Here is a 14,518-nt window from a genome sequence, read left to right on the forward strand (position 1 = left end):
AAGTTTGGCTTATTTTTCCATAAGATCGTGGTTCACTAACTGTAGAAGCATGGTAGGGTCGTCTTTTCACACCGATTCACAATGTTAGTGAGATATCTAGTTTCATCGATGCAACTCAAAAGGTAAACTGAAATAAAAATATTATTATGCAAGGCACTTTACTTGTAGGCTTATATTAACATAATGTAATATTACAAATTTTAGAGAGAAATTATAAGATACTCGTAGATGCTGTCTACCTTAGCTGTAGGCTACGCTTCGCTACTTTCTTCTTCTGTATTGCTTATTATTTTAGAGTTTACATAGTCTAAATATTTATAACTACATCTATTAGGTGGTAAGGATACCCTTTCTTTCATTATGGAGCATAATATTTTACTCCATATATTTACATAATGTTTTTCACAACAAATACAGTACTCGTACGTCCCAATTTACGTCTCCCAAAACTACATCTTGACAAAGTAACATAACCTCAACGTGGAATCGATCAATGGAATGGCAGCCATATTACATAAAAGACAATTTTATATGTCTCGAAAAGTGGAGCATCTTTTCTTTCGAGAGTCTTTGTTGTTTTTCTCTCCCTGGTAGCTATATCTTCTCCATCGTCTTGATTCACACTCCACTTTATCTCTAATATAATAGATAGGCTTTTTGTCTTCTTGTATGTGCTACCACTTTTCTGACAGTGAGCTGCATTGTTGATGATGTTTTTTCGGGGGTTGGAAGGGTAGGGGATGTAAGAGAAGGGATGGTGGGTTAGAAGGAATAAAGGGTATGTACCATAGTGAAGAAGCATCCAGGCATATACACGGGCAAGAAGGAAGAGCGAGAGAGAATGAAAAGTAAGCGTGAACCCCCCCCTCTCTCTCTCTCTCTCTCTCTCGGGGTGATAGGAGGGCGTCATGGTTACTCAAAACTTGGTTTAAGAACATTTGAAGACTCATTCACTACGACATAAGATACGCTGCATAAAACATGAAGCACACTCTGACTAGAATCTGTTCTACTTATTGTACGGGCAGTTTACTCCTGCACTCTTTTATTTTCTTCTCCAGATATATTTTTATATCGTGCGACCTGTATTTCTAAAGGTACAGTAGCTATAAATATTAAATAACTTTTATCTATCGAAAAATCGAATTATAACACCATCTTCGCGTAACATGACCCAACGAATGGAATGAAAGAGAAGTTACATCACGAAAACGTCTTCGTGGTCGATTTCTTGGAAAATACAAGGTGTTAAAAAAATAGTGTCCAATATTTTAGAAAGTGATGGTATGCATGAAAACAAGAAAATAATGCGATGAAAGAGTAATGGAACGGAGAAAAATTCTCTCCGGCGCCGAGATTTGAACCCGGGTTTTCAGCTCTACGTGCTGATGCTTTATCCACTAAGCTACACCGGATACCCACCCCGGCGTCGGACAGAATCGTCTCAGATTAAGTTCCAACTCTTGGGTTCCCTCTAGTGGCCGCCCTCTGCACTAAGTCATAGATGTCATAGATGTCTTCGTAATTTAAGACGGCGCTTATTCCGTCGGATCCCGGCCAACTAGTCACTCATAACGAGTGCACCTCAGCACATGTGTGGACTTCAGTTCTACGTTCATAGACATCTATGACGTAGTGCAGAGAGCGGCCACTAGAGGGAACCCAAAAGTTGGAACTTAATCTGAGACGATTCTGTCCGTCGCCGGGGTGGGTATCCGGTATGGCTTAGTGGATAAAGCATCAGCACGTAGAGCTGAAAACCCGGGTTCAAATCCCGGCGCCGGAGAGAATTTTTCTCCGTTCCATTACTCTTTCATCGTATGATGACGCAGAATATCTGCATGGAAATATCATATGTACTTCGGTACATTAAAATAAAATATATATATATATATATATATATATATATATATATATATATATATATATATATATATATATAAGAAAATAATGTTTAATAAACATGGGTCCTGCAACACAAACTTTCCGAGATCTGAACACTTGTTCATAGGAGGTACTCAATGTGACGTCCATTTATGACAATGCATTTTTCTGCCATACAATACAGCAGGCTACCAGATAATCATACCGTAGTTGACACCTCTGGCATGGAATACTGATACGCCGCAAGGAATACTGAAAACAAAAGTTTGATTGCGGATATGAGCGGGGTTCAGCAGAGATGATGTTGTGAATTTTCGTAATCAGCATGTGTGGGCTGATGAAAATTCCCATGCAGTTGAAGAAACAAGGCATCAGCATCGATTCTCAAACAACGTATGGGCAGGCGTTTTTGGCGATAGATTAAGGGCCATCGTGCTACAACAGAGATTAACAGGGGCTCGTTATCAAGACTTTCTTATTAACGTATTGCCTACCTTGCTGGAGTATGTGCCATGTCAGCAAAGACTACAGATGTGGTTCATGCATGATGGCACACCAGCACATTTTTTTCCGCAATGAGCGTGAACACCTGACGCTGACATTTCAGGACCGCTGGATTGATTTGGGGAGGCTCCACACCTTGGCATGTTCTTTCCCCAAACCTAAATCCTCTAGACTTTTGGTTATCAAGAACAACGAGGTCAATTTCAAAGAGTGCGTGATTCCTTGTGCTGAAGGGCCATGAATGGACATCACATTGAGCACCTCCTATGAACAAGTTTTCAGATCTCAGAAAGTATGTGTTGTAGAACCAATGTTTATTAGACATTATTTTCTTGTTTTGATGCATACTAGCACCTCCTAAAATATTAGATACTTTTTTAAACACCCTTTATGATCTAACCTCCAGGTAATGGTGAGGAAACTTGAGCAACCTAACGCCGTGTACACCCTTCTTGTCCTTCTGAAAAGGTGTACAAAACTAAATAATACCAGGACTTTCTGATGTTTGCTGTACGATCTTATAAAATGAATAATATAATAATTTTCGGCAGATCTAGCTGAGATTTTGTTGGATGGCTCTACAATGGGGCAGATTTTTATGAACTCTATCAATTAGTTCACTATGCAGTCTCCAGCAGGAGCAGAAGCAACAGTAGTAGTAGTAGTAGTAGTAGTAGTAGTAGTAGTAGTAGTAGTAGTAGTAGTAGTAGTAGTAGTAGTAGTAGTAGTAGTAGTAGTAATAGCTCTCTAAATTCTACGTGCTTTACTAGAAACGTCAGAAGTCAAATCATTCCCAGCGATCATAATAATACAATCATTCGAATCAGTCCACTCAATGAACATATTTTCCAGTCAGTACAATCATTCGAATCCGTCCACTCAGTTAACATATGAAGGGTTTGCGGGAAAAAAGATGAATGTCACATTTCTGTTAAGGATTAGATAATTATCTAATTGAATCTATAACTGCAGATTTTTTGTTGTTTCTAGAGAAAATAAAGGAAACGGTTACTGTAATCATGGTAGTAATAATCCTTTTTACCAGTTTTCATAAGAACAACACTAAATTTCATAGTGATCCATTGAATTAGATAATGACATCAACCTTAACAGAATTGTGACACACATAGTTTTTCCCGCAAACCCTTCATATTTTCCTTGTCAGTACAATCATTCCAATCCGTTCAATCAATGAACATGTTTTTCAGTCAGTATAATCATTCGAATCAGTCCACTCAGTTAACATATTTTCCAGTCAGTATAATAATTCGAATCCGTCCACTCAGTTAACATATTTTCCAGTCAGTACAATCATTCGAATCAGTCCACTCAGTTAACATATTTTCCAGTCAGTACAATCATTCGAATCAGTCCACTCAGTTAACATATTTTCCAGTTAGTACAATCAATCGAATTAGTCCACTCAGTTAACATATTTTCCAGTCAGTACAATCATTCGAATCAGTCCACTCAGTTAACATATTTTTCAGTTAGTACAATCAATCGAATTAGTCCACTCTGTTAACATATTTTCCAGTCAGTACAATCATTCGAATCAGTCCACTCAGTTAACATATTTTCCAGTCAGTACAATCATTTGAATTAGTCCACTCAGTTAACATATTTTCCAGTCAGTACAATCATTCGAATCAGTCCACTCAGTTAACATATTTTCCAGTCAGTACAATCATTCGAATCAGTCCACTCAGTTAACATATTTTCCAGTCAGTACAATCATTCGAATCAGTCCACTCAGTTAACAGACTATCCAGTCAGTACAATCATTTGAATCAGTTAACATATTTTCCAGTCTGTCAGAATCATCATTCTAGTCAGTCCAATGAGTTAACATGCCTTCCACGTAGTACATTCATTCGAATCAGTACACTCAGCATATTTTCCAGTCAGTCAGAATCATCATTCTTGCCAGTAGTTAACATGCTTTCCAGCCAGCACTTTTATTTGTATCAGTCCACACAGTTAACATAATTTCCAGTCAGTCAGTGCAATCATTCGAATAATTCCACTCAGTTAACATACTTTCTAGTCAGAATCTTCACTGAAGTCAGCTCAATCAGGTACGTAACATACTTTTCAATCAGTACACTCATTTGAATCAATTCAGCTGTATAATATAATCTAGCCAGTTGACATACTTTCAAGTCAGTCGGTCAAACCGGTACAGTTCGTCACTATTGTATCCAATACTAAATCATAATTCATTTTAAATCAATATTTGATCATGTAAACACTCTTTTAGCCTAGTGTATCTCGGAGTGAAAGTGAAAACCCATTCTGTTAATTACATCCCTTGGGTCTCTCTATCACTGATGTTTGTCTGGGACAGTTGAGTAGCCATTGGAAGTCCTGTGTACTATCAGACACTAGAATCCAGTCTATGGATCTAGGGAGAAGGAAAGAGAAAGGGGTGGAGGAGGTCGAAGCCCTTATCAATCAGTGTCAGCCCCTTAAGAGAACTCAAGAGGTTCCACAGAGAAACTGAGAATCAGAGGGAATGCTGGAATACGACGGCATCGCAAAGGAGGGTATAAGTGGTTTTGCTAGCATTACAGAAGCCATAATTAAAGATAATGGACATATCTGAAACTTTATTTTCTTGTGTGTTTGTCGGCAACCTAAATTTATGAGTTTGTTTTCTTATAATGGCGCTGTATTTATATTTTTTTGCATACCTGCAGCAGCTGTCTCTATAGGTCACAGGATATCGACTGTTTCAAATATTATTGATCTCAATGGTTGTGTTTTTGGACTTTTTTCATTGCTAATTTTCAAAAACTGTAACGCAAAGTTTCGAAGAGTGGCTCTCTCTTCGTCGTCAGGTGAAAACCTACTGTGAGGATCGTTACAAACAGCTAGCCTGTCTGACTGATCGAAGACCGTCAGGTTGGTGCGAAATATAAAGACGGAACACACGATGTCATAAGCTGTTGTAACATGAAATATAGAGGATGAAAAGAAGAATAAAAAGAATTCCGTGATTGTAACTGAACTAATATATGGAACAGTAACACCAACGACAAGGAATAATAGGCACTAATAATAACTAGTGGAAATAGTGAAATGATGACTAGGATGCTTTATCTACACAATCAAAATTTACAAGATGGATATGAAATCAAAAATTACATCTAATGGGACTAGATCGTTTGCTTCTCAGTAGGTATATACAGGATGTAACTAAATACACACATCAATAAAAAAAAAGAAAGAGCTCTGATAAATAGTATTATATTTATGACCGACTGAAGATAGGCTATTTTTACCATTAGTTTGTATCCGATAACAACCAACTCCCCTTAAAGGCATAATTCTCTCATCTAGAGGATGAAAAAAATATTACATGAACGTTGGGTGGAAACGCTTTATTTTATTGTTACAGGACTTCTTCTACAAGTATGATGCGGTACATTAAGAAATAAACATACCACATAGAAATCTCAAGAGGTGCTCAAAATTCAACTTGATCGGATTTGAATTTTCACAATCATTACGTATGCACAGATGAGAATCCTAACGCAATTGTTCAATCATATCATGAACAAAGATTCTCTGTCATTGTTGGGACTGCATTGTTGGTGACGCTTCAGTAAGACCTCACGTTCTTCCACTCAGGCTCAAAGGAGAAAGATGTAAAGTATTCTTAGAGTACATTTAGCCTGTTCTCTTACATCATGTGCCGTTAGAAATATGCATGATGGAGTCCTTGCTCATTTCAGTGTCAATGTTCGTCGATTTCTAAATCAAACGTTCCTTGAGGGATAGGCAGAAGTGGACCAATTCCTTGGCCTCCGCGCTCTCCGGACCTAAACCCACTGAACTTTTGCTATTCATGGGGCCATTTACAAGAGCTTATGTATGAAACTGCGGTGCAAGATGAAGACAGTCTTCGACACATAATATAAGCAGAGTTGTAGAAAAAGGGCTGTAAAGAGGAAAGAAAACTTTTCCGGGCCAATCTTCCTATAATACTGTTTAATTCTTTATATGAGAGGAATATGTCCCTCAAGGTTTGACATACATTTTAGTTACACCCTATAATCTAGAAAAGTAAAAGCGAACCTGGGAATAAGGTTTATTGGGATTGTCAAAGACTGTTCCAGAAAGAGAATAAGGTCCGTGTGATCACTAAAGGATACGGGTGTAATGTTGTTGTCACAAAATGAGATACTCAGTCATAACAGTCGCATGTGCAAGGAGAGAAAAAGCTCAAACTGATATCGTTAAAAGTAATCTTGCCGAATAAATATTTTTTCCTGTCAAGAATATATCGATGGTTCTTGAAGTGGTACCTAATATCTGTGAATTTTCAGGTGAATCAAACAACTGTTTAAAATTAATTTCTCTTAAAATAGAAAAATCTTTTTATGTACGATATATTTCTGCTTGCACAATCTTCTACCCGAGGAAAAAATATTAGTTAACCGCCCAATTTTGTGATCATAATAATAACAATGTACAGTAGTTATCTATACTAATAATAAATCTGTAACCAAAATTTTTCTGTCAATTTTAGATTTTCCAAAAATAATTGGTGTTAACGTGTATAATTAACCATCCTGAGACCGAAAATCGCTGTTTTGAAATTTTTGTTTGTATGTCTGTCTGTCTGGATGTTATCTTTTCACGCGATAATGGCTGAACCGATTTATGTGAAAACTGGAATATAAATTAAGTTAGCTGTATGTCATTTAAGGGGACCTTAAATAAATAAATCGAAATATCTCGCTTATTATTGATGTTTATGAAAACTATTACATAACAAATATTTCTTTAAAAACGATTTTCGGTAAGTTTTATTCTATGCAAAATTTTGATAGGACTGATATTACTATGATGTACCGAAATGGATAATATTTTCGTGCACGAATTCTGCATTGCCATATAGCGAGATATATCTGTCTTAAAATAACAATGTTTTTTTATATCATGGCCACATCAGATTAATATACGAGTAATAAAGATAAAACAAATTACTCTGCATTTATTTAAGGTTGCCTTGGAGTCCTTGGACAACATCGGATTAATATACAGATGATAATATATGTGTCTATAATATAGTAAATTGTGTATTGTTTATATAGTTATTTTTGTGTGTGTCAATTTGGTTGTTTGATTCCGTGTATAGTTGGTATAGTTAATGTATTTAGTTAGTATAATTTTTGTGTTCAGTTGTATGGTTTTGCGTGTTTTAGTTTGGATAGTTTGATTCCGTGTATAGTTGGTACAGTTCCTGTATTTAGTTAGTATAATTTTTGTGTTCAATTGTATGATTTTGTGTGTTTTAGTTTGAATAGTTTGACTCCGTGTATAGTGGTATAGTTCATGTATTTAGTTAGTATAATTTTTGTGTTCAGTTGTATGGTTTTGTGTGTTTTAGTTCGGATAGTTTGATTCCGTGTATAGTTGGTATAGTTCATGTATTTAGTTAGTATAATTTTTGTGTTCAATTGTATGGTTTTGTGTGTTTTAGTTTGGATAGTTTGATTCCATGTATAATTGGTATAGTTCCTATATTCAGTTAGTATAATTTTTGTGTTCAATTGTATGGTTTTGTGTGTTTTAGTTTGAATAGTTTGACTCCGTGTATAGGGGTATAGTTCATGTATTTAGTTAGTATAATTTTTGTGTTCAATTGTATGGTTTTGTGTGTTTTAGTTTGGATAGTTTGATTCCATGTATAGTTGGTATAATTTTTGTGTTCAATTGTATGGTTTTGTGTGTTTTAGTTTGAATAGTTTGACTCCGTGTATAGTGGTATAGTTCCTGTATTTAGTTAGTATAATTTTTGTGTTCAATTGTATGGTTTTGTGTGTTTTAGTTTGGATAGTTTGATTCCATGTATAGTTGGTATAGTTCCTGTATTCAGTTAGTATAATTTTTGTGTTCAATTGTATGGTTTTATGTGTTTTAGTTTGAATAGTTTGACTCCGTGTATAGGGGTATAGTTCATGTATTTAGTTAGTATAATTTTTGTGTTCAGTTGTATGGTTTTATGTGTTTTAGTTTGGATAGTTTGATTCCATGTATAGTTGGTATAGTTCCTGTACTTAGTATAATTTTTGTGTTCAATTGTATGCTTTTGTGTGTTTTAGTTTGAATAGTTTGACTCCGTGTATAGTGGTATATTTCATGCATTTAGTTAGTATAATTTTTGTGTTCAGTTGTATGGTTTTGTGTGTTTTAGTTTGGATAGTTTGATTCCGTGTATAGTTGGTATAGTTCCTGTAATTAGTTAGTACAATTTTTGTGTTCAATTGTATGGTTTTGTGTGTTTTAGTTTGAATAGTTTGACTCCGTGTATAGTGGTACAGTTCATGTATTTAGTTAGTATAATTTTTGTGTTCAATTGTATCGTTTTTGTGGGTTTAATTTAGATAGTTTGTGTGTTTAGGCTGTACAATTTGTGTGTGCAATTGGTATAGGTTTTTGTGTATTTAGTTTGTGTGTGAGTTAAGACTATGTATGAGTTCAGTTTGTGTAATTTTTTTGTTTTTTTTTTTTTGTTTTTTTTTTTTTGTTTTTTGTTTTTTGTTTTTGTTTTTATCGTGTGTTTAGTGTCGACTGTTGTGTTCAGATTATAATTTATGTGTTTAGTTTGCATATTTTTTGTGGATGTTTAGTTTGCATAATTTATGTGTTTAGTCCGTATTGTTTTTCGTGTTTAGTTGGTATAATTTGTGTATGTGTTTAGTTTGTAAGTGTATAGTGTAAGCTCTCTTGGACTGGCTCCCCAAGTGTAATAGACCTTCAGCTGACCCTACACTCTCCTGTAGGAGGCCGTTGCCCTTATGGGATTTCAGGCTTTTCGTATTTCGTAATATATTAAATATTATCATATTATAAACAGAGAGTGTTTGTGTGTTTGTATGAGGCAATCTTAGGAAACTATTTAATAGATTTAAATAATTCTTTCATCATTGGAAAGTGTAGTTCCTTTAGATGGACGTAGGCTTTATGTCATTACAGAATCTCATGAGTTAATCGAGGACAGGACACAAATGCTTATAAGGTAGGACTAAACAGAGAAATTTATATCATCATGTCAATGCAAGAACTAGAAAACTCGAAATTTGCGTTCTTTAGTTATCTCTGTTATAGGATAGCAAAAATCGCACAGAATGTAATGCAAGAACTTGGTAACTGATCGAACGATACCAGCGACATCTATTTTCCAATGTAACAAATAGGTAAAAGAAAACGAGACATATTCCTTAGTGCAATAAATAAGTAAAGAGGTAATATCTCAAAATAGGAAAATTTGAGTTACCTAGTTCTAAAAAATAATGTAGTTAAACTAAATGACCACTTTTGTAGATACGAGTTATCACCAGCGTATAGGTAATTAAGTATGGACACTTCGCGTCGGTACCTTTGATGTAGCCGGACTGATTTCAATGACCTTCAAGCCAGCTAGAGCGTGAGATTCTGCTTTCTCCCTAGAGTTGGCGCTGACATCACACCAGCTAGCAGTCAACACAGCGGAAATATAATTAATACATCTAGGTACATTATGTACTCAAATAAAATAAATTGGACCCATAAAATAATAAATCCGTCATTAACTGTAATGTCTAGACTCTGGAGTTCCTTTATAATGAGAGTTGAGACGTTGACCCCAACAACAATTAAAATATGTAATGATTTGATAGCACTGAAAATGGAAAAACAAAACTCTTATGAGAAGTAAAACCATATACCTATATTATATTATATTATATTATATACAAATATTAAACGAATCCGATACTTAATTTTATAATGTATTATATTATTTTATAATATAATTTATTATATCTGAAATATAAAAAAAAAATATTATTACAACTAGTTTGTCACTGAGAAATAAGGAAAAGCTGTTAACTTGAATTTATTTGAAGCAAAGCGTTACTGGATTATGCAATAAGGTAGGCGATGTTTGGATCCTGTGTCTCAACTCTATTCTCAATTATTATCTTAGCGTATGCTCGATTACACTAACCTCTAGCGCTTGAAAGTGGAACTAAACGCCGGCGCATAGAGAAACAAAAAACAGGAAAATTCGCTCGTGTCCATTCTTGTAATCCCTATTCGCTGGTATCACTTCTTAGCCATCGATATGGAGATCGTAAATTAATAACACAAATTTGGTTATTGCTTATAGGGAACATCCGGTATATAGAGACAGGAGTTATTGTATTATTAACGAAATATGAATGGACTGTAATAGTTTTTGAGTGACGGACAGCAAGCGAATGCGTGCCTCTGAACGCGATAAATTTGATTAACACAGTTCCCTCCCCTGTCGGTGTCCGCCATAGGACGGATTGGAAGTGGTCTAATTTTAAACTGATCGAAATAGAAGATGTCCTGAGGAAATGTGAAGCTGAGAGTGAAGGTGTACTTACGTATTGAGTTCGAGGTCGAGACGGAACTTGTGGTTGAAGGCCTTAATGAGCAGGGAGGTCCGGTGGAAGTGTTTCCCCGTCTGAAAACACAAACACAAACACAAACACTGTTAGATAGCAGCGGCCACTAACTCTGCACCCAACTTCTTCTTGTGGGCAATGTTGACCTGCTCCTCAAGTGTGCGGTGGAGGATCCCTCTCTCTCTTAATTCCAACCGCACGACAACTCCTAAACTCTCGCCTTTCCATATCCCGTGTTGTTTCAAGTCTCTTACTGCTAGTCGGTCCCTCTTTATGCATTAAAATATTATCATTATCCCCTCCTTCAAACCAAGCATAGCTCTACTAGCTGGAGGTTCCTCACTGAAGTGGGTCAAACTTCGAACCCGACCACATCTTGTGGTATTTGTAATGGGTCATCTGAATACGTGATAGAATTTTAATCGTCAATTAGAGAAACCCCACATGTCTATGCGTAAATTTGTCAGCAAGCAAATAAATGCTAATTATCTTTAAAAGCATTAGGTATTTTGAAGTGGCTACTTTTATTAAATTATAGGGGAAACTCGTTTAATTTCGCAGTACGGATAATTCTGCAATAGTGCATATATGATTTTACTGCGGCTTTACAATAGCGTGAACGTAAGTTTTGAGAGGCTGTCAACAGAAGGTATGTCCTCTGTAGTGCAATAGAAAAAAATCAAGGATATTGGTCGACACCTCTGTCGGCAATACAGTGAAACATCGAAAGTTGGCTGTTTTTCGTGTTCTGCTACACAGTTGTGAAGAAAGTGTGAATTATTACATGCAAATTGTTCCTTTTATGTTGCTTTCATAATGCGTTTCATAATTATTTACTACTGCGGAATTAGCCAAGTCCTATTGCGGATTTATTTAATATTAGTATTAGTATTTATTTAACCTGGTAGAGATAGTATTAAATTTACAATTACAATTGCAATAAAAATCAAAGTATGAAAATATTACCTGACTAATTAAAGCTAGATAATTCATCACAGAAAAACAAAGAATGTTTTATATTTGCTGAATTACAAATTAAACCTAGAATAACAAACTTGTATAGTGATGAAATTACTGAATATTGAAATATTTTGTGATAGATTATCTGCACTGTTGCGGAATTACACGAGTTGTTCTTTTTTAACTGTAATGCATGTACAATTAAATATATTTACATTTTAATAGGTCTCTGTATCACATTTGGTAATGAAAGGTTTCGTCCATGTCTACATACCTTGATAATATTTTTCAATAAACATTTTGATAAAAAATATGATAGATTTACTTCTTAATATTGCGGAATTAGCCGAGTCTCCCCTAACTAGGAATATTAAATCCAGACGTTTGAGATGGGTAGAGCATGTAGCACGTTTGGGCGAATCCATAAATGCATATAGAGTGTTAGTTGGGAGGCCGGAGGAAAAAAAGACATTTGGGAGGCCGAGAGGTAACTTTTTTTATTTAGTAGGTTATTTTACGACGCTTTATCAACATCTTAGGTTATTTAGCGTCTGAATGAGATACAGGTGGTAATGCCGGTGAAACGAATCCGAGGCCCAGCACCGAAAGTTACCCAGCATATACTCATATTGGGTTGAGGGAAAACCCCGGAAAAAACCTCAACCAGGTAACTTGCTCCGACCGAGAATCGAACCTGGGTCACCTGGATTCGCGGCCAGACGCGCTAACCGTTACTCCACAGATGTGGACCCGAAAGGTAAATGGGAGGGTAATATTAAAATGGATTTAAGGGAGGTGGGATGTGATTGTAGAGACTGCATTAATCTTGCTCAAAGTAGGGACCGATGGCGGGCTTATGTTGAGGACGGCAATGAACCTCCGGGTTCCTTGAAAGCCGTAAGTAAATATAATAATGAGTTATAGTGTCTGGCACCTATGAACTTTAATTAACTATAATTTGTTTTTATGAATAGTCTGGATTTGTGGAGTTTCTGCAATTCACGACTAGCGAATACCATTTTATTTTTTTGAAAGAATTTTAAGTTGAAGAAGACGGTGAAAGGACAATTTCTATCCTATAAAGAACTTTAAATGAACAGTATATCTAAGCCCAGAAATTGTAAAAAATACAAAAACTTACAGAAATGCAAAATTAAATTATGTGAATGGTATATTTAATTCTTAAAATTCCTTCAATCCTATAAAAAAGAGAGAAAAGGCAAACTGAACTTTTTAGTTTCTAAAAGTCCACATGTTCTGAATTTGTGGTATTCCTTCAATTTCCTGCAATACACTGTAACTTATTACCGCTCTGAAATGTAGACTGAGCACTCCACCACTTGAAAGGCCTATTCTTATGCTTATTATAACCATACGAAAAACTGAATTCGAGAAAAATTGTCATTTGTGAAATTTCTGCAATCCATGGTTCTTTTATTACAGCACTTTGGTTTAGCTTGTCTTTTAAAAATAATACATTTGACGTAGGACCAAAATAAAAAAATAATAATAATAATAATAATAATAATAATACCTCAAATAATAATGATAATGTACTCTGATTAGTATAGGCACTTCGGCCTATGAGACAAAATGAAATAATGATATACAGCGAAATCTGCTATAATTTTTAAAGTAATAGACGACAATGACGGTGCTATAGTTACATTACGTAGACAGTAATACGATGCATTTCCTACCACATTCAGGTGTGTCCACTCAGAACCATTAAAACATACATTTAAACTGAATATAGTATATATTATACGCATTATTAAGCTAAAAATTGCTTAAATGTGCATTATGCATGTTTTTATCCCCAAAAAGCCCAAAACATGCAAATATGCACGAAAAAAGTACACATATTTTGAACCGAACAGTAATGAAATGGATAAGTACTAAATTTCAGCTCTGACCTAAGTTCCTATAGAAACATGCATTTGCATGGAATTCTCGTCTCTAATTATTAATAACTAGTCGTACCCGTGCGCTCCGCTGCACCCGTTAGAAATAAATATAAAGTAATTACATAATTAAAATAGAACGTTTGATCCAGGGAACATTCGTGTTTGATAGAAGGATAAATCGTTTAATATGTTACTTAATTTAAATTGTATTTAAATAATTAAAATGCGGTCATTTTGGTCCAGAGAGCAATCATTTGGTGCAATGACAATTCCTTTAACATGTTTCTTAATTGTTATTACATGAAACCATAGTTTAATGAAGATTGACATATCATGTAGTTTTAATGTGTATACTTTATATTACTTGCTATATGTTTCAGAAGTTACTGTAATAACATTGTAGAATTATATCCATCTAGAGAAACTACATTTTCCAATGGTGAAATAATAATTAAACAATTAATAAAATTAGCTTCCGATATTACTTCATACTAACACAGAAACATTCTCTTAGGCTATGTTTAATAGCTTTCGATTGTTGTTGTCCAAAGCCCCTTATAGACGAAGTCATTTGTTTTTATTTCAGTACAGCGCCTTAGATGGCGTTGTTATTGTAATTTTAAAACTAATTTATCTCATTAAATATCAGTTCTATCAAAATTTTGTACAGAGTAAAACTTACCGGAAATTATTTTTAAAGAAACTTTTGTTATATAATATTTTTCATGAAAATCAATAATAAGCGACATATTTCGATTTATTTAATTCAGGCCCCCTTATAACCCCCCTTTTAAATAAAGTATTCTGAATACCATATAGCCTAAAATCTAAGTTACA

At 34.9% G+C, this 14,518-nt stretch overlaps 1 protein-coding gene across 1 annotated transcript in view; it reads right to left on the minus strand.

Moving 5' to 3' along the window:
• mmd (disintegrin and metalloproteinase domain-containing protein mind-meld) overlaps positions 1-14,518 on the minus strand; it is a 1,174,763-nt gene that overhangs the window by 451,234 nt on the left and 709,011 nt on the right. Inside the window, exon 4 of the mRNA XM_069819516.1 lies at positions 10,794-10,873. Coding sequence (XP_069675617.1) covers positions 10,794-10,873 — 80 coding nt within the window. The remainder of the gene's footprint in view (positions 1-10,793; positions 10,874-14,518) is intronic.

The sequence above is a fragment of the Periplaneta americana genome, chromosome 1, assembly GCF_040183065.1.
Source record: "Periplaneta americana isolate PAMFEO1 chromosome 1, P.americana_PAMFEO1_priV1, whole genome shotgun sequence".
NCBI lineage: Eukaryota > Metazoa > Arthropoda > Insecta > Blattodea > Blattidae > Periplaneta > Periplaneta americana.